The sequence below is a fragment of the Saccostrea echinata genome, unplaced genomic scaffold (assembly GCF_033153115.1).
Source record: "Saccostrea echinata isolate AGI-Se365-2 ecotype Australia unplaced genomic scaffold, CSIRO_AGI_Sech_v1 ptg000029l, whole genome shotgun sequence".
Taxonomy (NCBI): domain Eukaryota; kingdom Metazoa; phylum Mollusca; class Bivalvia; order Ostreida; family Ostreidae; genus Saccostrea; species Saccostrea echinata.
The window spans coordinates 38,042,846-38,064,783 of record NW_026889778.1 but is presented as its reverse complement, the minus strand read 5'-3'; the positions used below and the strand labels follow the sequence as shown (position 1 = coordinate 38,064,783).

At 31.1% G+C, this 21,938-nt stretch overlaps 1 protein-coding gene across 1 annotated transcript; it reads right to left on the bottom strand.

The window, feature by feature from the left end:
• Positions 1–256: 256 nt before the first annotated feature.
• LOC133195279 (hepatocyte growth factor receptor-like) lies at positions 257–19,793 on the bottom strand. Its single transcript, XM_061331132.1, has 20 exons — positions 19,777–19,793; positions 18,438–19,479; positions 17,750–17,962; positions 17,415–17,555; positions 16,608–16,772; positions 15,818–15,951; positions 15,123–15,240; positions 10,294–10,430; positions 9,242–9,445; positions 8,854–8,950; positions 8,382–8,636; positions 5,831–5,998; positions 5,411–5,705; positions 5,111–5,257; positions 4,816–4,899; positions 4,247–4,425; positions 2,839–2,948; positions 2,494–2,653; positions 923–1,059; positions 257–787 (listed from the first exon to the last, which is right to left on the bottom strand). The coding sequence occupies exons 1-20, from the start codon at positions 19,791–19,793 to the stop codon at positions 547–549; spliced, it is 4,044 nt and encodes a 1,347-aa protein (XP_061187116.1). The 3' UTR covers positions 257–546.
• Between the last annotated feature and the right edge of the window lie 2,145 nt (positions 19,794–21,938).

Genomic DNA, 21,938 nt, shown 5'->3' with positions numbered 1-21,938 from the left:
CCCGCGACTTTCACTTCTAGTGCCCGGCTCTTAGCGAAGGAACAGTCTCAACCTATGTAGATATAACGTCTTAAGTTTGACGCGGCATTCTGATCAGGAACTAACGCCCTTCCACTAGGCTACCGTGACCGTCTTAATGTTTTTGAAGAGTTTAATTTTAGATCCCGAGTTTCTAAATAAAAGCAGAATAGATTTTGGTAATTTTTATTTTCAAAACGTTTCACTTATGTACAATATGTATAAACAATCCAGTACATTGTAAATTGCATCTTGGAACAGATTTCTTATTTTGTTCTCTGGAATTTGGTTTTTACCAAATACCCCACGCTTCTTCTCTCACAAAACAAACAGAATAGAAATTATTTTGACTGAATGCTTCCAAACACTCCATTTGTTCAGAAATCAGTGAAAGTAATACACTAAGTAGAAAAATACATCCATGTGTATAAAACATTCGTTTTGACCGACAAAACACTTTCCTGAATTGGAGGTCATTCAAGTCGCCAATAGAATTTCTTTCTTTGGATCTTTTCATGTCACTAGCTACTACAAAAGCGGTGCATCATCTGATGAAACTGAGCGTTTAGCACTTAGGCTGCGTTGGCGGGCTAAACTCTGATGATCCATATAATGGTAATTATTACATCTTTCCAAATCGACTTTTGTGTCCACCAGTGAGTACGATTTATCTTTGGCTTCTATCAGACGCATGATATCATCTGCAAGATCCTGAAAAGATGGCCTGTTGGCGGGATTTTCTAACCAACACTTCAGCATGACCCGGTATCTTCAATTAAAGAGATAGAATGTCAATTCTTATTGTGCAGCAGTAAAACTTTAAAAGATATCATTGTTTTTAAATAATCATAAGCATATATGGAACAGAGAAAACTTTTTTCATTCAGTTGAGAAATGATCTTACAACATCATGGGACAATATTCTGGCCTTAGCAGCCGTCGTCCACTTTTGAGGTAGATGGACATATCCCAGTTGTCGACCTCTGGATAAGGCTGGGCTCCTCTAGTCATGAGTTCCCACAATACAACACCAAAGGACCACTATGAAACAAAAGAGAGAACACTACTCAAACTTAATTTAACAATCTATGCTTTCTATTTCTGGTAGTATTTTTCTTTTGATTCAACCTGTAGTATTACCGTGTTAAATTTTAAGTGTTGAAAAACGGAAAAAAAACCTTTTTTAATATTTGAATCTTATACGATGGGTTATCAAAAAGTTTGTGGACTAGCACAATAAAATTAAAACCGCTTGAGGTACATCAATGAATAGTTGAACATTTAATAAGCATAATTTTTTCTATCTACAAAATAAACTATAAATCATAAGTTTAATTTTTTTAATGAATTGTTAGTGTTTTTGTAAGCAATGGTATGTCCAGGTGGCGCAACCTCCAACATGACGTATTTTCTAATTGATTGTAACTGAGGAAAACTCTTTGATATGAACATTTGTCATTCGAAAGTCCCATAAATTCACTCATGTGAAATGACATAATTGATTCGTAAAAGTTGCGATTTTTACCTTATTCTGTAAGTTCTATAAAATTTCATCATAATCTTTATATGGAATGTCCAAACAATTAAAGGTTTAAAAATGACGTCAAAACGGGGAGAGGGTGTCATTTTCCAACATTCTCTAAAACTTTAGTCCCTAAAAAACGGGCGTAGACTTAGAAAATGTTTAAACGGGCTACAGAGAAATTAGATGCATCCAGAGTACTTGTTACTTAATTCCAAAACAGTTTCAGCTAAAGAAGAGACGCACAGTTAATGACGATTTGTAGTCAGGGTGTCCAAAGTCAGTCACGTCGAAAAGTGACGTTAATTATGTGTGGTAGACATTGAACTCCAATAAGCAAATTATGGCATAATCAAGTGAGGATCTTTTCTTATGTAAATTTTTATTTACAATATTAATGCATTGAAATTTGCTGTTCTTGACATTGAAAAGTCGTATGATATGAATAAGACGGGTTTATGTTTTTACCAATACTTAACTACAGGGAATCTCGTTGATAAGTGTATTGAGACAGAGGGAGCAACCATTCAAAAATAATGACGTTGTCCGACGTCATTGAATTCATGGCGAAAGCGCTGGGTGATCATATAATGTCTTTTTAATTAAATTTTTATCTCCACCAATTTGAATTTTTTTAATAGTCTTTAATTGTATAAATGTCTTAATAAAACATAAAAAGTTTGTCGAAATAAAAAAATGGCTTTCATGACTGCCAATGATTTCGAGAATTTTCCCTCTTTGGACCGCAGGATGTGTGGAGTGAATTGTTGTTATCTGTTTTTCTATGGTTTCTATTCGCCCCCCCCCCGCCCCTCCCAAAATTACAAAATTCAATTTATTATCTAAATGAGTCTTCTTGCATATTTTGATTTGTCTTATTTATTATTAATTTTATTCTGGTTATAGTATTTCTCATAAAGAGCGTACGTTTCTTTCAGTAAACATTTACTTACCACGTCGGATTTTGAGGAGTATCGCCCCTGTTCTAAACTTTCTGGTGCCATCCACTTGACTGGTAACTTTTGTCTGTTTTCACAACTGTAGTATTCCTTGGAATATATGTCGCGAGAGAGACCAAAATCTGCCACTTTTACTGCAAAATCTTTGTCAATCCTTTAAATACAAAATTATTTACAGTGTAAGTGTTTCATGCTGGGATACAAATATCTTAAAACTTTAAAGAAGCGTCAAGCAATTTGCCAAATTTATAACATTTCTACATCTCATCTTCAAGATGTTTAAAACTGTAAAATGCAATTCAAAATAATAAGTTGGAAAAAAGAGCAAAAGCATCATACATGCAATTTCTTGCCGCCAAATCTCTGTGAACAAATTTCCTATTTGCAAGATACTCCATTCCCTGAGCAATGTCTAAACCATACATGACCAGCATCTTCACCGTCGGCATCTAAAATCGATCATCGATAGTACATATAGGTAACATTCGGTTTGTGTAAATCCATTTCTTAGGTGATATCAACATTCTAGACTGGCAACTAAATAATTTCAACTTTAGGAAGGGGGTTGTGGTGATGTCGTTTTGTCAGTTTAAGATAAAGTAAAAATGAATTGAAGCAAATATGTTATACCTTCAATCAATTTAACGGTTATCTCTCTTAGGTCGTTTCTTTTTAAGGAGACAAAACAGTGAATGAGTCTTAAACCACAGAGAGAGCTTGAGGAGGGGAAAACACGACCTCCTATCCCCATAAATTAAGAAAACAATGATAAAATATGACTTTAAAACCACCTTCAAGAATCTGTCCTTTAACTTTTAAAAAGTCAACCACATCTTATCTGGAATCATAGATGTGCCAAAATGAATGGGAAAATTTAATGATAATTTATGATGAATTGTAAATATTTATTTTTATTGACAAATTCCTAAATGGAGTTTGATGTTTTCAAACCAAGAATTTGTTAAGAGAATGTCTTGCAGCAGTATAAATTTTCGAAGTCCCAGTTTTTTAATCTCTAATGAGAAAAGGCATCTTACGTAAAGTATGGTACCTTTTTGTTTAATAATACTTTGTTTTTTGAAATTCATTTATGTTTTGAAAAGTAAAAAAAAAAGACTTGCAAATGATTGATTTGTTTTCAATTTAAGAAATCTAAAAAGTAGTTCCAAAATTCAAGAAATGTTACCGGGAATTTTTAGACTTCGTTTTTTTTTAAACTTTAAACGAATGTTAAAAATAACAAGTACACGTATTATAAAATCTATTATCACATTTTTTTGAAACAATGGAAACTGATAAAAACAAAAAGTATTTACAATTTGCCTCATTTTCACAAAAATAATGCATTCTAAAAGGAAGAAACGCACAATGACCAAAGGAAAAATAATAATACAAAGAAACACATCGAAATACATTCTTTTTTCTTTGTATATAATATAGAATTGGTCTAAAATTCATTCATAGTTAAAATTGTTATGAAAGGAATACTTGCAACTGAAATTTGATAATGATATTGTAGTATATTACATCAATGAGTCAGACGAATGTGAAAATATGAATTTGTGTTTCTTCTAGAGAAAAAAAAATGCAAAGCATAAAGCCAAATGAAACACATTTGTAGAAGGGAAAAAAGTATGTGTTTCAAGCTGAAGTATAGGGTCAGAGCTTTTTCCTTTGAAATACAGAAAAACTTCAGTGAAGAACATTATTTGAAATTAATTCAACATAATAAAATTGAAAAACATACATTCTCTTCATCCCTGATATATGTTAACAGAGCTCCATTATGCATGAATGGTAGTATAACCATAGGGAATTCCCCTTTGTCCATTGTGATTCCAATCAAAGTTAACACATTGGGATGATCAAAATCTTTCATAATCAGAGCTTCATTCAAGAAAGCATTCACATCAATGGCCCCCGAGCCTGGAAAATAAGATAAATTGATCGATCGTGCTTTTCTTTGAAGGAAATGGTGAGCAATGGAACAAAAACACATTTTGTAAACTTAATATACCAAATACATTACTGGAATATTTATTTATGAAACATATATATGATATAGAAAATGTTAACTTTATATTGAACATTTGAAAGATCTTAACTTTGTCTGTTTTGATAGAATTTTGAAAAATACCCTTATATTTAAAAGTACGATACAAAACGCTCAAATAGCAAACAAGATTCTTGGCAATTTAAAGCACGACAATTTTTGGGAAGAGGGAGGAAGGTCTAGTGATATATATTCTCCAGTAAATTCAAAGAGAATGTCAGATTCAATGATACCATATCGAAAACAACAAAGAAGGAACATACGGATTATAGTCTTCACTGCCACAACCATTTCAAACTTTTCGTCAGGTCTTTTCAAAAATCCTTTGTATACACAACCAAAATTTCCTACGAAATGAACAGAATTTCATATGATTTATAAGGGGGAAAGTCACCTACAAGTCAATGCACTCTTATATTTTGCATTTGCAAAATTTGATATGAACTGATTTAAAAAAAAATAACTCTGTTTACCTCAACAAAGTAACTAAAATAATATTATCTGTCTTCAAATTCTAAGCATATATACAGTAAGTATATGTAAAATTATGCAACGAACCTCTTCCTAAGTGAGTCCCAAGCCTTAAACAGTCTCCATCAATCAAAAGATTCTGTCTTTTCATGACAGAGACCATGTCTTCTATCAGGTCCGTATCATATCCTCCTACGGCCCCAATCTCCGTAATATGCTTCCCATCTACATAATCTAAGAAGAAAAATTCTTCAGGGGGAATTTGTGGGCTTTATATTTCACGCAAGTAATGTATTTGTTTAGTAAAAGTCTTTTCTTTTCTCAGACTATATTTAAAAAGAACTTGCACTAACAATGAAAATTGATGCAAATTATATGTATAATTACCATTAGGTTTGGCAGTAGTTGTACTGTCGGGGTCAGTTTCTGGCGGTAAAAACGCCTCTGTAATTGGTTGGTTTGCACTTTCAGAACGGAAATTTACAGTTGCATCATATGAGACACGCTTTCTTTGAAAAGGACCCACATGATTACATTTCATGCAAACTCCAATAGTAAAGGCTAAAATGACACAGATGCCAATCAGTCCCGCCATAAAGAAGAGATGGGGACGCGTTATGGGTTGAACATGGTGCTCAAATGCAGCATCACCGAGTGTAACTTTTATGTTACCAACATTAATCTGAAAAAAAAAATGGTAACTGACATACATTTTATCATTACTACAATGACTAATTACATATATCATGATCTTTGATCTGCTTGGCAAATTTACATGTAGTTAATGCAGAATTGTTCAATACTTGCCCTTATTGTTGTCAGTAATAATTTGTTTTTCAGTAAGTCATGCTTTTTGATTGCCTCTGTTAAATCACATTTCAAATACGTTGATGTTAGTTCTTTCACTGGACACAAAACATTCTGCACCTCTATATTGTAGTCTTCGGGTTTTAACGCCACATTCAAATTTTTCCCCTGTCAATATCAAATATATTGTAGAAAAGTTTTTCATGGAATCTGGATGAAAACATCATTTCTGGATGTGTTATTCCTTTATACCAAAAATATTTCAAAATGCATTTCATATTTCTCATGCACATAAAATTTCAAGAATCGTAACAAGTCACACATTTCACCAGCTTTGTAAAGCAAACGTTTCTACACTCTTCAAAATGAATTTTCTGCTTCAGATGAAATCATACTTTTATGGACTATTTTGGTGGTGAATATGGTTTGTTATTCACCATAAAAAATAGATACTGTCCGAGGTCTACATTGATTTTTTTTGGTGAATATCAAATCATATTCACCACTTAAAGAGTCCATAATTGTTTTATTATATAGTCCGAATTCGAATAAAGGAGACATTGAATCTTGCATGATGACACCATTTTCATTAACGAGCTTCTGTCGCAGAGAGATTAAAATATGTCAAGTTTACAAGTTATATCTTCCATGGTTCCCTTGAAATGTTTGGATGAAAATCAAGTGATAGGTATGCCTATCGTCTTCCTGCTCGATTACACAGCTGGCATCGACATTTGTAACCATAGTTTACAACATTATTTGAGGTGTCGTTTCTGACGTCACAATTGCCGCTGCACGGCACTGACCCTCCGTTGAATACAGCCTCAAATTTGGTTAATATGTAATGTTATGAACCGTTCGTGTTTGTAAAGGTTATAAAGGGAATATAATAATAATATTTATGATTTAAAACAAATTCATTTTTCCCAGACAGACAATTATATCTTCCAAGAGGGAAGAAATTAGAAATATTCAAGGCTAGATATACGACACTTTTCCAAAAAAAATTTTTTTAAACACGTAATACTTATTTTACTTCTTCCCATACAAATATTTCCTTGAGTTAACTATAGTTTACTATAGCTTACTATAGTAAATACTTTGATACTTTGATTTACTATGAAACATTACTTCAGAGCCTTTTTAGAGAGATTTTGATAGTCAAAATCTCTTAAACTTTTGGAAATAATAAGTGAATGTACAGGTAACATTTCCATTTAATACTAAAATGTGCATGTATGAGTTGGAGAACAAAAAACAGGGTTCATTTGATAAGTTTTACTATGTCGCAAACTTTCCAAGATGCACAAATATTCGCAGAAATCAAATTTGCACAATTTTTTGTATAACTAGTTTGATACAGAAATGCTATGATTGTATATATATATATATATATATATATATATATATATATATATATATATATATATATATATATATATATATATATATATATATATATATATATATATATATATATATATATATATATTTAAAAAAATGAATTAATAGATATTTTAAACAATTAGAGTGCATGTTTCCACTATTTAGAGTGATGAACATACTATAACGCAAGCGCTCTGATCTGTAACCCCTCCCAACATACACATAACTTAAAAAGAAATAAACAAACATAAAAAATATATTTGTATCAGTATCTACAAGATGTTATTGTTAAACTCTGATATTTTTAAATACATGTATAACTTTATATTTTACACGTACATTGCAGAGTAGAGGGAATTCTGGTTTAACATACAATCGAACTATTTACTATCTTTACAAATAAATCTGTTATGATTCAAGTCATTTGAGCGTTTTTAATTTTAAAAAGAACTTCTTGATTTACGAAATATTTTTAGGGGGATGCCTTTAACTTTTCAACATTACATAATAAATGATTAAGATATTTACGATGTTTGACTCGCATGCAGTTCCAACACGGTTTTAGAGACGTTCTAAAGTAAGGCCTAATAATTTATCGGTGATAAAAATTCAACAAGCATTTTTACAGTAACATTGGAGCGTGAAAACAAATGGTGTGTCTTTGTTCATTCATGCATAGTGTCCAACGATGGTCTACGATATAATTGACAATGCAAGGTGAAGCCAGACAATGGGCCCTAATTAAGAGTAAATTAAGTGTTCTGCATTGAGAATCATAAAGCGATATATTAATTAAAGATTCGATTAGAGGGAATTTATGTTCCTGATTATCTGATTGTCGAAAATCTTTCTGTGGCGCAAAATATTTACTGTGTTGCACTCATACAGTTTGAATCGTTACTGTGGCGGGGGGAAATTTTACTGTGTCGGGGTCGCCACAGTAAAACACGGCCGCGGAGAATCCTGATAAAATATAGCAATCTGAAATCAATAGTAAAAATTCTTTGACTATAGTAAAAACATTAATTCACTATAGTATAAAGACTTTGATACTTAAGTAAACTATAGTTAACTATAGTATTTTTTGTTAGGGATTCTAATGATCTTCATACATCTTTTTACAAATGATATTGATTATTAAAAATTACTGAAAGATATTACTCACATTCAACTTGAAAAGTTTCTCGTCTATATGAATCTCACGTTTCCCTGTACTGTTAAAATTTTCAAACAAAGGATCTGGATAAACAGTCATATAGCTTAAGTAAGGATTTTTACTGGTCCAAATATGCCAGTGATGGCCATCGTCTTCCAGTAAAACACCCATTTTTGCCCTTAAACCTTTACTTGTTATTTCTGTAGACATTGAGGACAGATCGGGTGTTTTACAAAGGACTTTTCCACCATACAAATGGCAATCCTGCCAAAAAGCAAAAAATGGTTGAACACATCGATTTTTTGTGAATGATTTTATTTTTTATCATGTGATGTAAAGTTATAAACATTTACTACGTGCTTTTATTTGTGACAAAGCTTTACATATGGCATATTGAATAATTTATATTTTACTATGAGATAATATCATTTTATTTTAAATTTGGAGATTGTAGTAAGGATTTAATCAATATTATACTTACATTTTCTATCGGTTTCCCATTTGTGAAATTCATGTAAAACTTGTATGAATTTGCATGATTAAGATTTACTCCATCGATGATCAATGAGAGACCTCCACTAGAAATAATAAAACAATGTGCTGAAGACAATTAAATGAATAAAGTTCATTTTCATTTAAACAAAAGCCATATGTGAGCCTCGGTATTTCGAACTTCGATATCTTATCTTTCATATCAAACTACGTATATATCTGAGTACAGATAACTTTTTCTTGAAGTTTCCCTCCTCGGTCTCATCAAGTTTGCCCTAACAAGATTTTGCTAAAAATGTATTCTATTGAAGTTATGAAATAAACGGAGAAGGTGAAGAGAAATTCTTTTTTTTTGTTAAACAACCAAACAAACATACCTTACAATTGTTTTATTCCTTGATATTGCAGTAATTTCTGGATTTTCGCTATAGCAAAACGTGTCATTTTCATCTGTTAAAATGGTACTGTCAATTACAAATTTGACTGGGTAGCATTCGTTACAAGTCATTGGCTCTTCGATCTGGCTATTTCGAATGTCTATACATTCACTTGTTCTGCACTGCACTTGTGTTTTGGTTTCACTGTGGATTAAATCATATCATACATTAATTACAGTTCTATTTTACCAAAGTATATATTGTACGAATTGTGTTTCTACTGAAATTTCTGTTTTCTTTGAACATTGATAAATGAGCAATTGTTTAAAAAATAAGAGAAATGCATTGCGTCAGGTCGAAAATAATGCTCTGTTAGCAGCCAGGATAAAGTTTGAAGTATTTCAACATTCAAGAGTGATGATTCCTATTTGATTCATTGAATTATAAGTAAAATGGAACTCTTTCTGGAAACAGTCATATAATTAATTAAACATCTTTATAATGGGTTTAGGATGTGGAGAAGTGAAAACAGTTTTATGAAATGCGTAATTGTATCAATAATTCAAGGACATCTGTTTTGTTAAACAAGGGTCAGCAGAATTCTTGAATCTTTATTTTAGATACTCTAACTTATCCATCTCGATATTGAGATCTATGCCTACATGCTATCTTTTGAAAAGATAGACACACATTTCAATTATCTTTTTTTTAATTTGAAGATCATACTTCGTAAAAAAAAAAATGTACCGAATGAATCGAAACGCGGAGCAAAAATGAAAAAAAATATAAATAAAAAAAAATTAGACCATCACCATACAACTGTATACATGTATACAAAAGTGTTCTTAATATAAATCCACATGAATCACACAGAAAAGCTTACATGACTAAGAAGGAAGCGTGGACAGAAAGATAAACTGATAGAAACAAGTTTATATCCTATTTCTGTCTGAGATAAATTATATGTTACATTATATTAAATATGCATAATACATAATATATATAGCATACATAAAAAAGTTTATCACTTCATAAAGGATTCTAATCCTTACCTTACGATCTGACACTGTAAATTAGAAATCATTATCATAGTTTTCAGTCCGATGTCTAAATTGTCACCATTAAAAGTTATCAGTGTATTTCCATGACGAGGCCCTGATCCAGGATGACTTGCGGATAGAAATGGTATCTGTTTTAAAAGTTTTATAATTTATCAGAATGCTTTGATAGTAATGATGATCTTTTTTTACAAGCTTATCGTTTAACAAAAAAAAAAAAAAAAAAAAAAAAAAAAAAACATGGTCAGAAGAAATAAAACAAATATAATGTATGATAAATAAATTCTGTTGCATGACTTTGATTGATTGATTGACTGAGTCAGCAATAAATAAGGTATATTTCGGCGGTTGAACTCAGATTATCCCTTTTTCCACAAAAAAATTCACTTTGTTCTTTATATATATATATATATATATATATATATATATATATATATATATATATATATATATATATATATATATATATATATATATATAACCTTTCTTTTGTTTGTAATGTATGTCAAAGATGCGACTTTCAGAATCTTAAAGATGCAATGATTCTATAAATAAAGGTATATCATGCGAAATAACCTCTTAACCAAGGAGAAATATATTTTTAGATCTAGTAGGGTCATTTCTTTGATAATAACGTGGACAGTTTATCTGTGTTTCTCAGTATGGTAGTAGGTTGTTAGAAATAAATTGTATTTTTTTTATTTGATTAACTTAGCTTCTATCTTTTTCAGGTTTTCTTCTTCATTTTGTCTTATATAGAGAATCGATGTCCCAAATAGCATTTTATATATAATTTGCCAATACTATGCTACATGATATCTCAACATAAAACACATTTCGATATATTTAACTTTGCTTTTACAAAGCCTAAGGCTTAAAACCTAGACCCAAATTGATTGATTGATTGTATGTTGTTTTAAGTCCCATTCGAGAATTTTTCACTTATATAGAGACGTCACCATATACCGGTGAAGGGCCTCCAGTTTTGACCTTTACTCGGCACTCATGGCCATTGAGCAGTGAGGGATCTTTATCGTGCCAACGCCTGCCGTGACACGGGGCCTCGGTTTTTAAGGTCTCATCCGAAGGACCCGCAACTTTCACTTCAAAGTGCCGAGCGCATGGCGAAGGAACAGTTGCTACCCATTTTTTATCGACTTAGGTCAGTCGCGACCGAGATTCGAACTCACCACCTCCCGATCTTGGAGCGAGCGCTCTACCCTAGACCCAGAAGAAACAATCTTCACACGTTCGGTAGAAAGTTTATCACTTATTTTCATCATGATGCTAGTTTGTCTGCCAAATGTTTTAAGTAAATTGCTAAGTAGAACGTTTTAAGGATATGATGCATTTTCAATATACATGTATGTGATTAACAAAAGGCAATCCTGTTGCATGCTTACTTGACCTAGTGACATGATTTTTATATGTAGTAAATGGAATATTGCCAATCTTATCTATTGAAAAGAGTTTCTTTCTTAAATTTCCTTAAATAAAGGAAATTTGATATACAGTTCTCAAAAAGTGACTGCACTGTAATCATTTTCAATAATGCATTGTGATAAGAATCAAGTTGAACAACATAAGGGGCTCTTGTTGGCAATGGACATGATAAACACACACACGTAGGCATTAATTTTAAATTCGAACACTCCTATATTTTTTTTACCTCCATTCTACATACATATAATCATAAAATTGATGTGATGTACAAGTCTCCACTAAGTCATCAATGTAGCTGGGCTTAATGAATATTATTAAGACAACTGAAACATTTGATTTAGCATGCTCTAAGAATTAGAGTAAATAATATTAATTTCGATTAAAAATATTTAAACTAGAATTTCTACAGTTTTGAAAAGTACCTCTTTTCTTCTAAAAATAAAAGCAGGGTTATAAATAACTTTAAAAATATTGTTATGCAAAATGAGTCAGTACAACAATACGATATGAATAACTTGATCAAAAGAGTCACAAATTCAAAAAATTCAAATTCACTTCCCTAGGTCTTAGGATAAACTTTTAAAGTATTTCAACAATGATATGAAAAATAAATATATTTTTTCTGAATATGGCCTTCAACTCCACATTCATGTTTGCCACATCTGCTTCATATTTGGATGTTCTATTGACTATGGACGATAAAAACCAATTAACAACAAATTGTTTGACAAACGAGATGACTTCAGCTTTTTCATCGTTAACTTTCCTTATTTATGTAGTTATATTTCACTATCCCTTGCATATGATGTTAACGTTTCCCAACTTATTCGATACTCAAGAGCATGCTTTTAGTACGAGTAATTTTTGTACCGAGGCAGATTAATGACAGAGTAGTAGAGGTTACAGGAATTTCAACCTCGTTTAAAATAGGAATCTCGTAAATTTTATGGTTGTTATAACGACCTTGTTAGCAAATAAGACCTATCATTTGGTCGTATTCTGGCTTACATGCTTCATACCAATTGTTGGCCTTTGTTTTTAATACTTTATTTCTGTCTAATCAATACATAGGGTTCACAGCGGGTGTGACCGGTTGACGGTGGATGCTTACTTCTCCCAAGCACCTGATTCAAGCTCTGAAATTTCCGGAGGCCCGTGTTTAATGCACTGTTCAAAGATTTGTATTGTTTGTAGATTTCTTTTAGATCACTGTTCGTTACCTTCACCTCTTTCACATGGCTGTATTCTATGTTAATTTCATATGCATGTACACTGACACTTAATTGTATAACTTTTCAAACTCTTTATTTTCAGCTAGATTTGCAGATTGTTCAATAATATTTACATCTGAACTGTTTAAAGTAAAATGGTCGACTTAAGGACATACGCAACGTAGTTTGAACATTATTGTCTTTTTCCCTGGAGTTGAAGAGTTCCAATACTTGAAGACCTGTGTGGTACTCTTTTAATGTCTATATATGGTGCTGTACACCTCTTTTAAAACAAATTTGGATGAAAAAAAAAACCATCTAGAATATACGTTTAATAATTTTTGTATATTTTTCTTTGAATTATACAAGAATTTTCATCATTTGACATCTTTTCAAAACCCCCGGTAATGAATGCTGATTTTTTGTCTGCGAACATCTAATGTTATTATAATTTTAAATTAGGAATATCTTGAAAATTTATCAGTAGGTAAGATACATTGCTCATGTCATATCCGCCCCTGTGACGGTACATACCCTTACTGCACATATTGTCGTACCTCAACTAGCAATGCTTGGCCCTAACAAGAATACTATAGTATACTATAGTTGACTATAGTATCGAAGTTTTCAAAATAGTAAATCAAAGTTTTTACTACAGTAAATTAAAGTATTTTTTAATAGAGTATTAAATGGAAATATTACTTTTATATGCATATATTATTTCCATATTTTACATCACTGATATTAAATTTAAAGAATTTAGGCTATAAATCTCAAAAAGAAAGTTCAAAAGTAAAGTTTCAAAGAAAATCAAAATATCAAAGTATTAGCTATAATTAACTATAGTAAACTATAGTTTACAATAGTACATTTTTGTTTGAGATTAGCCTGTGATGAAACTGTATGTGATTTTGAAACAATATCACATGCTTAAATACTGTGTATTTCATACAAAATGAAGTCAATAGAGGAACTAAATTAACGCATTAGTGTAAAAAAAATATGCATTTTTTCCCCAAGTGCCTGAATATATGTACCTATAGATTTTTAATCTAAATATTCTTGTTGGTCAATTTTCAATACGAAATTGCATTCAGGATTCCTGAAAAAATATATTTGAAATCTAATAACTGTCCATTTATGTTAAGATTAATTATAATGATCAGCTTTAAATAAATAAAATAGGTAAATACACATTTCTTTGCAAAATCAATGACCTTTTTGTAATCATTTTAATCAGATAACTGCAGGTTTTCAAACATGAGGTAAAGGGTACCCTCATTATTGTTTCCTTAATATTCAAAATAACTCTGAGTACCTCATTTCCTATATATTTCGAAATTTGTGTCTGTATTTCCGCTTTGTTGTTTTGATCTTAAGATGTAATTTGGTCTTTCTTTATTTGAAACTTTCCATTGTTCCGAGAGACAACTTTTGTTATTGTTTAGACGAGGGGAGTAATATAATTTCTCTTAAACATATACACACATTTATATAACAAACCGCCGTGTGTAATTCACAAGGATATGTTAAGTATTTTTCCGCCTTTTGAGGAAATTTTCTGGAAAAATATCAAGAGCGTAATTAAGTCTTGGTGTAGAAACCAGGATATGCACCCTTGTATTCGAAATAAAATCCATAAAATATTAATATTTGGCCATTTGAGTCACGTATACTTTAACGTTTGCAAAAATGATGTAGATCTGAAAACAATTTTTTAAGATTGCAAAAATATGAGTCTCATATGAAAATTAATGAGTCACCACTAATTGTGTTGAATTGTTTAAGGTTTGATATTTGCAGGAATTCGGAAAAAAGCAATTTTTCTGCATGGAAGGAAAATGGTATCACCAGCTTCAACTTAGGAAATCAAAAAATTAGGTGATAATTTTTAACTCGAAGAAGTATTTAATTTTAAAGAGCGGCGAGTTTTGTACATAACTGTTGTTTGCTTTCTATCATAACTTACTCGAAAATATACAACATATACTGATCTGAAACATCGTCCGGTACCTAAATGTTTTAGCATAATTGCGAAAAGGAAACTCATAACTAGATATATGCAAAATTGACCCCAAAATATATACTAATTGCAATTGATTACAAACCAGAAGTTTTCTTAAAAGATTTTAAAAAGTAAGATTTTTCTTAATTATGTAATATTCATACCTTATAAGAAAAATTGAAAACTTGAATCTCGGACGGTTTCACGACACCCATTCTGTTTGTCGTCACTTTTACCAAGTACTCACTGGCTTCTGTTGCTGAACTTGTGTTACATATAATTCTACAAATTAAGATTTTTTCTTCATTTTCTTGATTACAATTCATTTCCAGAACAAAAAAATCATTTTAAAGAAGAGTATGTCAATGTCATCTTGCCTATATCCTCTATATATTCCCCTCTTAAAAATAGATTTAGAAATTTATCCCTTTTTATCATTATATGGATAATTCATGTAATTTATGTAGTTGAATTTTCATTAATCTTGATTATGAAAGTAACAAAGTCTGTAAAAATAACTGAACTGTAAAGGTTAAAAATAAGATTTCTCACTGAAATGACTTTAATAAATAAATCTTACATACGTAGTTTCTTAGTTTGTTCGGACTGTCTTTCAGGAATATGTATATTCCCTTCAATTTTAGAAAGTTAAAAAAAGGCTGATCTATTTTTACAATTTCATGCGGTTTAAAACAGATTTCAAAGAAATATAATAAAACATTGCATCTGCCTAATATGATTTTCCAGTAAAGCTCTCAACATGATTGTTTTGTTTCTACATTGTTGTGTTATTTAAGGCGTTCTTCCTTGTACCACTTAAAATGTGCCAAAGAAACGAAAAATATATCATTTTTTATACTTGACATTTGTCGAGTTGACGATGTTGCATACAGCCTGTCCAATAGTCACATTTGTGAATTGGTCGTCTGCAAAGTTCTCCCCTTCAATTGTTACTATCGTTCCGCCTTGTAATGGACCACTTAAAGGATACACCTGTAGTATGCAATGATGAAATTACTACTCATTGCAATACGTAAAATATGCCTTTCACAGAATGTGTAACATATTAAGATATTTTGACAAGTATTAAAGATATTTTTATTGAGATATTCAGACATTAATGAAGTACTTCAGGCATCCAACCATGGAATTTAATTTTTTTTTTTAATCCTTCAATCACCGCTAGTATTTATTGAATAAAGGTAACCTAAAAACCAAAACTATATATGGTCAATGCCGGAATTTAGCCGTGTGTAATTTGACGTCTCTAAAAACTCTGTGACGTCAGATATGTTATCTTTTACGCCATGGAGTCAGTTTCAATTGCAAAAATGTGCCTAAATTTGATGAAAATAAGTAAATTTAGAGGTCAAGTGTAAAACTACCTTGTAGCTAGGAAAAATAAAATACATGATAACTTGTAGAAATATCAGTGGTATTTGGGGGAGGGTATAAGAACTGGATAGAGGACTCAGGAAGCCGCAACCCTATCAAGTTTTTTTTCTCTCTCACCCTTATCCAATTATTGCTTGTACAATTCAAGATTATATATATATATATATATATATATATATATATATATATATATATATATATATATATATATATATATATATATATATATATATATAATTTAAAGAGATGTGTACCCTGCTGATAAATGGCGGACATGTGTCGTTGTACCACGTGCTATTACACTCGCTCCTCATCACACACGAATCTTTACACCACCCACACCCGAGTGGGTCACCACTTGTTAGACATGTACGGCAAGTAGTGTGGACATGACAAGAATACAAAGGAAATCTTGAAGCCTGAAGAAAGAAAATTTGTTATCATGTAATGATTACTATCTATAAAAAGTACTAATGCATTTTAATTATCTTAAGTATTAAATCTTGCTGTATACACATGCTTATGCTAGACAAGATCAAGAATTTTAAAAACTCTCTACTTGAAGATCTCTATCCCCTCGATTTATGTCGCTTTATTTTAAATTACAGAAAACAATAAAATACTGAGTACAATGAAAGAGGCATAAGTATTTTTCTTCTTCTTCCTCTGAATTCTTACGTTCATTTCTTTTTCCTATGAGAACTAAATTTTTATGTGCTGTTTCCTAGGTTTCAATGTTTCACTATTGACTGACAAATATATGTAAGCATACTGTAAATATATTGTATTTAGCGTGTAAGTTATTTGATTATTTTAATAAGTTAGCTTAGATTTGATTTAGCGCATTTCTTAGTGTTCTTATTTATGTGTATATGTGCAAGACATTTTGCGATGTACTTAAATTAGCGGAAGTTGCTTTCCGCCAAATACACAGACAAAGGTAATACGTTTACAGTAATAAAATAAGTTTAAACCAACGTATTCTCTTTCTGTGTTTGAATTTCTTATCTAATCAGAGCACTTATAAGTATTTAAATTTTGCGAAAAAGTTATTGTCTGACCTTGTTTCCATGTAAAAATATGACATGGGCCGTGCCTACTGGATCCACCACATGATGAGGCTCAATCCTCTGTCTTCTGTTCTGACTCAGATCAAATTTTAAATACGGTTTTCTTTCTCTATGCCGCCCCGCAATATTTACCTAGAAATGTGAACAATCTTTTCATTTGGCATTGAGAGTAATTTGAAAATTATACTTGAATTAATGATATATTTGTTAACAACAAATAATATATAGCATTGTCATTTTTTTTCTTGTTTTACTGTTATACGTAATTGCTATGTATATTGCAAATTAAAATAAATAACATATAATTAAGAATAATTTTTATTTACTTTAAGAATGTAACCATCAATTGTTCCAATCCACAAAATATTCGTCTTTGAATTGATTCTATGTGAAAACACTGACGTGAAAATTGTCCTCCTTTCTTTGTAAATTAAAGCCTGTGGATTGAAGTAGGGTTCTGATAACCTCTGTATTCCAGGGTTGGTTTTACGTGCTTCCCTTATATGTCTCTCCGAGCTGCAGTAGCTATCAACGGGCATCTAGAATTTAATGACACTGTATACAAGCTAAAGAAAATATACTTTCGATATTATAATTTATCTAAGGTACAACTGTTAAAGCTATTGTGATAGAAACATTGCCATGAACTCGAATAATTGCAAATTTTGTAGTCCCTATACAATTCAAAATTGTAAACAACACATAGAAAGTTTAAGAAAGTTATGCATTTCTTACTAATTTTACGTTTAAATCGATATTACTTTTGTAATAGGTTTGAATTGATATTTTATAAGTATTTTTTTTACAGTACTTACTCTAAGATATTCACGTTCTAATATTATATATAATTAACTATAATGAAAAATCTTCCAGAGACCTAAAAGACTCTTTAAATAAATAAATAAACATGTATGTTTTAACAGTTACAAACAAACACACATGTTAAACATATGTTATAAATATAAATGTTTAACATATGTTATAATGAATACTTCTTTCGATAAGTTTGCTTACTGTTGCACTAGTGTTACATTTTTGTGTTTCCCCACACGTCGACCAATCAGGTGGGCTTAGAGCATCTCTGTTATTATAACAATGTGTAATCAAATTATTAAACATGTTGTCTATTTCTCCCTGGGTGAATTTGCAAACAGACGCTGAAGCATTTTTGGAAGGCTGAACAGAATCTAAGCTGATACCAAATGCCACATATAGCGCAGTTTCCTCCGCTTCTTCACTATAATAAGCAGCAGTTGCAATATTATGGTCTTTGCATTCCAGAATAATTTCATTAAAAGATCTCATATATTTGTCGCTCGTGCATATCCTTGACATTTTAGTTTGGTATATCATTCTGGAAGATACGTTTCTTGCCTGGGTATATATGCTAAAGACAAAATGGTTTTTTTGAAAACCGTAAATAAACTGAGTTGAAGTATCTTCTCGTTTTTTTTCACATATTCCAATTGACGCAAACAGTGTTGTATTCTGAAATTCCCATCTATTGATTAAGTCAGCAGATCTATTATGGATTCCCATGAAAGAAAACTCTGGAAAAGTATACTTCATCGGTCGTCCATCCCAACTTCGGCCTATAAAATAGTTGTAATCTTTCTTGTCATCAGTGTATGGTACAAATATCGTTCCATTTCTACTTCCAACGTAGTTTTGTGTATTTCTTAGAAAATTTTCTTCGTCATATGATATTGAGTGACTCTTCAGGAATTTGCAACGACCTTGCTCAACTGATCCACACATGAGTACCATTCTTTGCTTTGGAATGAATTCTAGAACTTCTACATAATTATCTGTTAACTGCAAAGAGTTACAAGCATTTTCAGGATCACACTGCTTGCTGTCTTGTCGGGGACCTATTGTTTTGTTGCTTTTTACATCAAAATTTTTGTCCAGATGCAGAATTATGTTCTTGCCACCTATGTACACATCTCCATTGTCTGGTTTTACCGTGATTCTTCGGAGTGGAGTAAATGATAAAGGTACTGATAGCGTTTTGTGTAATATTCCAAAAGTAGGATTTATAATTACTATCAGAAAACTGAAAAGGCAATTAAGATCAGTTGAAATTTTAAAACATATTCATTTTTCTTTCTAATAAAGCTGAAGACCATCACCCAATAAATTCTAAAGCCATTTGTTCATATAAATCCAATTTAAATGCTAGAAACAGATCTGTTTGTTATTAGTCAAAATGTTTTTATTTTAGACTTTAATTTACTATTTCTTAGCATTTAGGGAAAACTAAACAAATGATCTAAATAAACTGCAAAATATGTTTTAAAAATTCTAAAGGAAAAGAAACTGACTGAAACGTTTAAAATATTTGAAAGCTTACCCTTGGAAGAGAATCATGTTGATGCTTAAATACACTGACATTTCCCTGAGTGAATTACGTATATATACAAATAAGCAACTCCTCAAAGAAGGAAGGAAATACATCAATCAAATATGTCGCCGACACATTTAATTTGTGATACACACTTTGAAATCTCTTGATTTCTTGTACATACAATGTTGACTTGTAAAATCAACAAATTGTTCAAATTAACATTATTATTGTAATATTTCTTTTTTAGCTCATGTTATTTTAACTATTCCTTTTCTAATAATTGCTAATAATGCACGAAATTGTTAATTACATTAATGTTGCGCATAAATATGGGAAATCATTATTTCAAAATAAAAAAAAGGTATAGAAAATGTGTATATTTTAATTTGTTCGGCGCGCTTTGTACGTGATAGAGAGAATATAATATATTTCTGTCTAAGTAATTGTAAACTTATATAGAAATAGACAAAATAATTATTAGTTGAACACAATAGGAAAATAACTCTTTTACTCTCTTTTAACACTTTCGGTACTATTTCCAATCATATTTATAACAATCATTAGTCATTTCAATATCTAAACTTGTGGCGCCAAACATATAAAGAGGACTGAAAATGCTTTGATTTTTATAAGCGCCCATTAAGCATGCGAGGAAACACTCATTAATTAAATACAAACAATATGTTAAGGCTTTCATGCTTAAGGTATATATTATAATATATATGACGTCCGTATTAGGACCTTTAAATTTAATATCGATCACTTTTCTGGGGTACTTTCTATAGATATATGTCAAAAGAATAAAATGTATAACAAAAGGAATATTGACTCTGTTATCAGGCAAAATGCATTTTGTCGAACCCTCGTACCAAACTGTTTGCCTTCAGTCTAATGGCCTCAGGCAAACAGTTTGGTTCATTGGTCCGACAAACGCAGGTTGTCCTCGAACCCAGTCAATAAATGTACACTGTTAAATGGTAAAATCTTTCAAATCATTTAAAATTTATTTGCTATGATGTCGAAAATGAAATGGATACGATCAAGAGAGACAGACTTTTTTGTGATATGTATCGCAAGGAAAGGAAAAAAAAATGCTATGATCATGTAAAAGAAAATCATAGAATAATTTTATTATGGTTATAAAAATGTGGAAGGTCATTCAGCATTCCAGACCTTGCACGCTTTCCTTGATATAGTTCTTTTTCTCGCTTTAAGTTGTTTTCATTTTGATATTAATTGTTACATTATATCTTTGAGTATGATTTTAATCTATGTTAATAAGATTGTTTAGCACTTCATTCACTACTGGACGAAAAATGTGCTGAGAATCCCAAATTTTACCGATGTTTGATAATTACTGATACTGTGCTGTTTTTGATGATAAATATTGATATTTACCCGGTACTGTTCTTATTACTGTTGTTGCTGATAATTTTAGTTGTCTCTGTTAATTATAAAAACTGATAATTACTGTTGTCTTTACTTTTGAGTCTGATAAATACTGATAAATACTGTTACTGTGCTGTCTGTGCTGCGAATAACTGAGATTTACGTGGCCATTGTTCCTAGGCTGAGAAAATACTAAATAAGGGAGATATCCCTCTTACCATTGGAAAGAGCAATAAAAAAAAAAAAAAAAATAAGGATAAAGACAGCATCTATGGGAAATTGGTCTCTTAAAAAATTCAAGGGAGTACTGGGAAACGACAGCCCTTTCAGCTCAGATAACGCTTTGTAACAAGGGCAAAAGTGTAACTCCCACACATTTTTGCATATCTGCCAAGACTGTAATGGTCCCCATCCCCGATTACAACGCACAGGAATACGGTCCAACTCCACCTTTTGAATCAGAAATGACAGTGGCCCTTCCAACTCTAGTAAAAAACAATGGCCAGTAAAACTCATAAATGAGTTACAAGGCTTTGAATAAGAAAAATTGTACTTTTTAGTTTCAAGCATCACATTTGATTTTCGTTTAGGGTGTGTAAAAACCCTTCCATTTACCCTGCTCACACTCACGAATCAACCTCTGAACACCCAGAAATTGTTAAAGACTATATTAATGCAGGTTTAAATAGGCAAAGAATTTCAGGCCCATTTCCGTATCCGCCCCATTTCAAATCTTCTCCACTAAGCGTTGTTCCTATATCTGAAACAAATAAATTTCG

Excerpts from the sequence above, each read along its gene's own strand:
- LOC133195279 (XM_061331132.1), bottom strand. Across the intron at positions 17,556-17,749 it reads TTGATGGTTACATTCTTAAA|GTAAATATTGCGGGGCGGCA; the intron begins GTAAATAAAAAT and ends TCACATTTCTAG. Across the intron at positions 4,426-4,815 it reads GGCAGTGAAGACTATAATCC|GCTCGGGGGCCATTGATGTG; the intron begins GTATGTTCCTTC and ends CTTATTTTCCAG.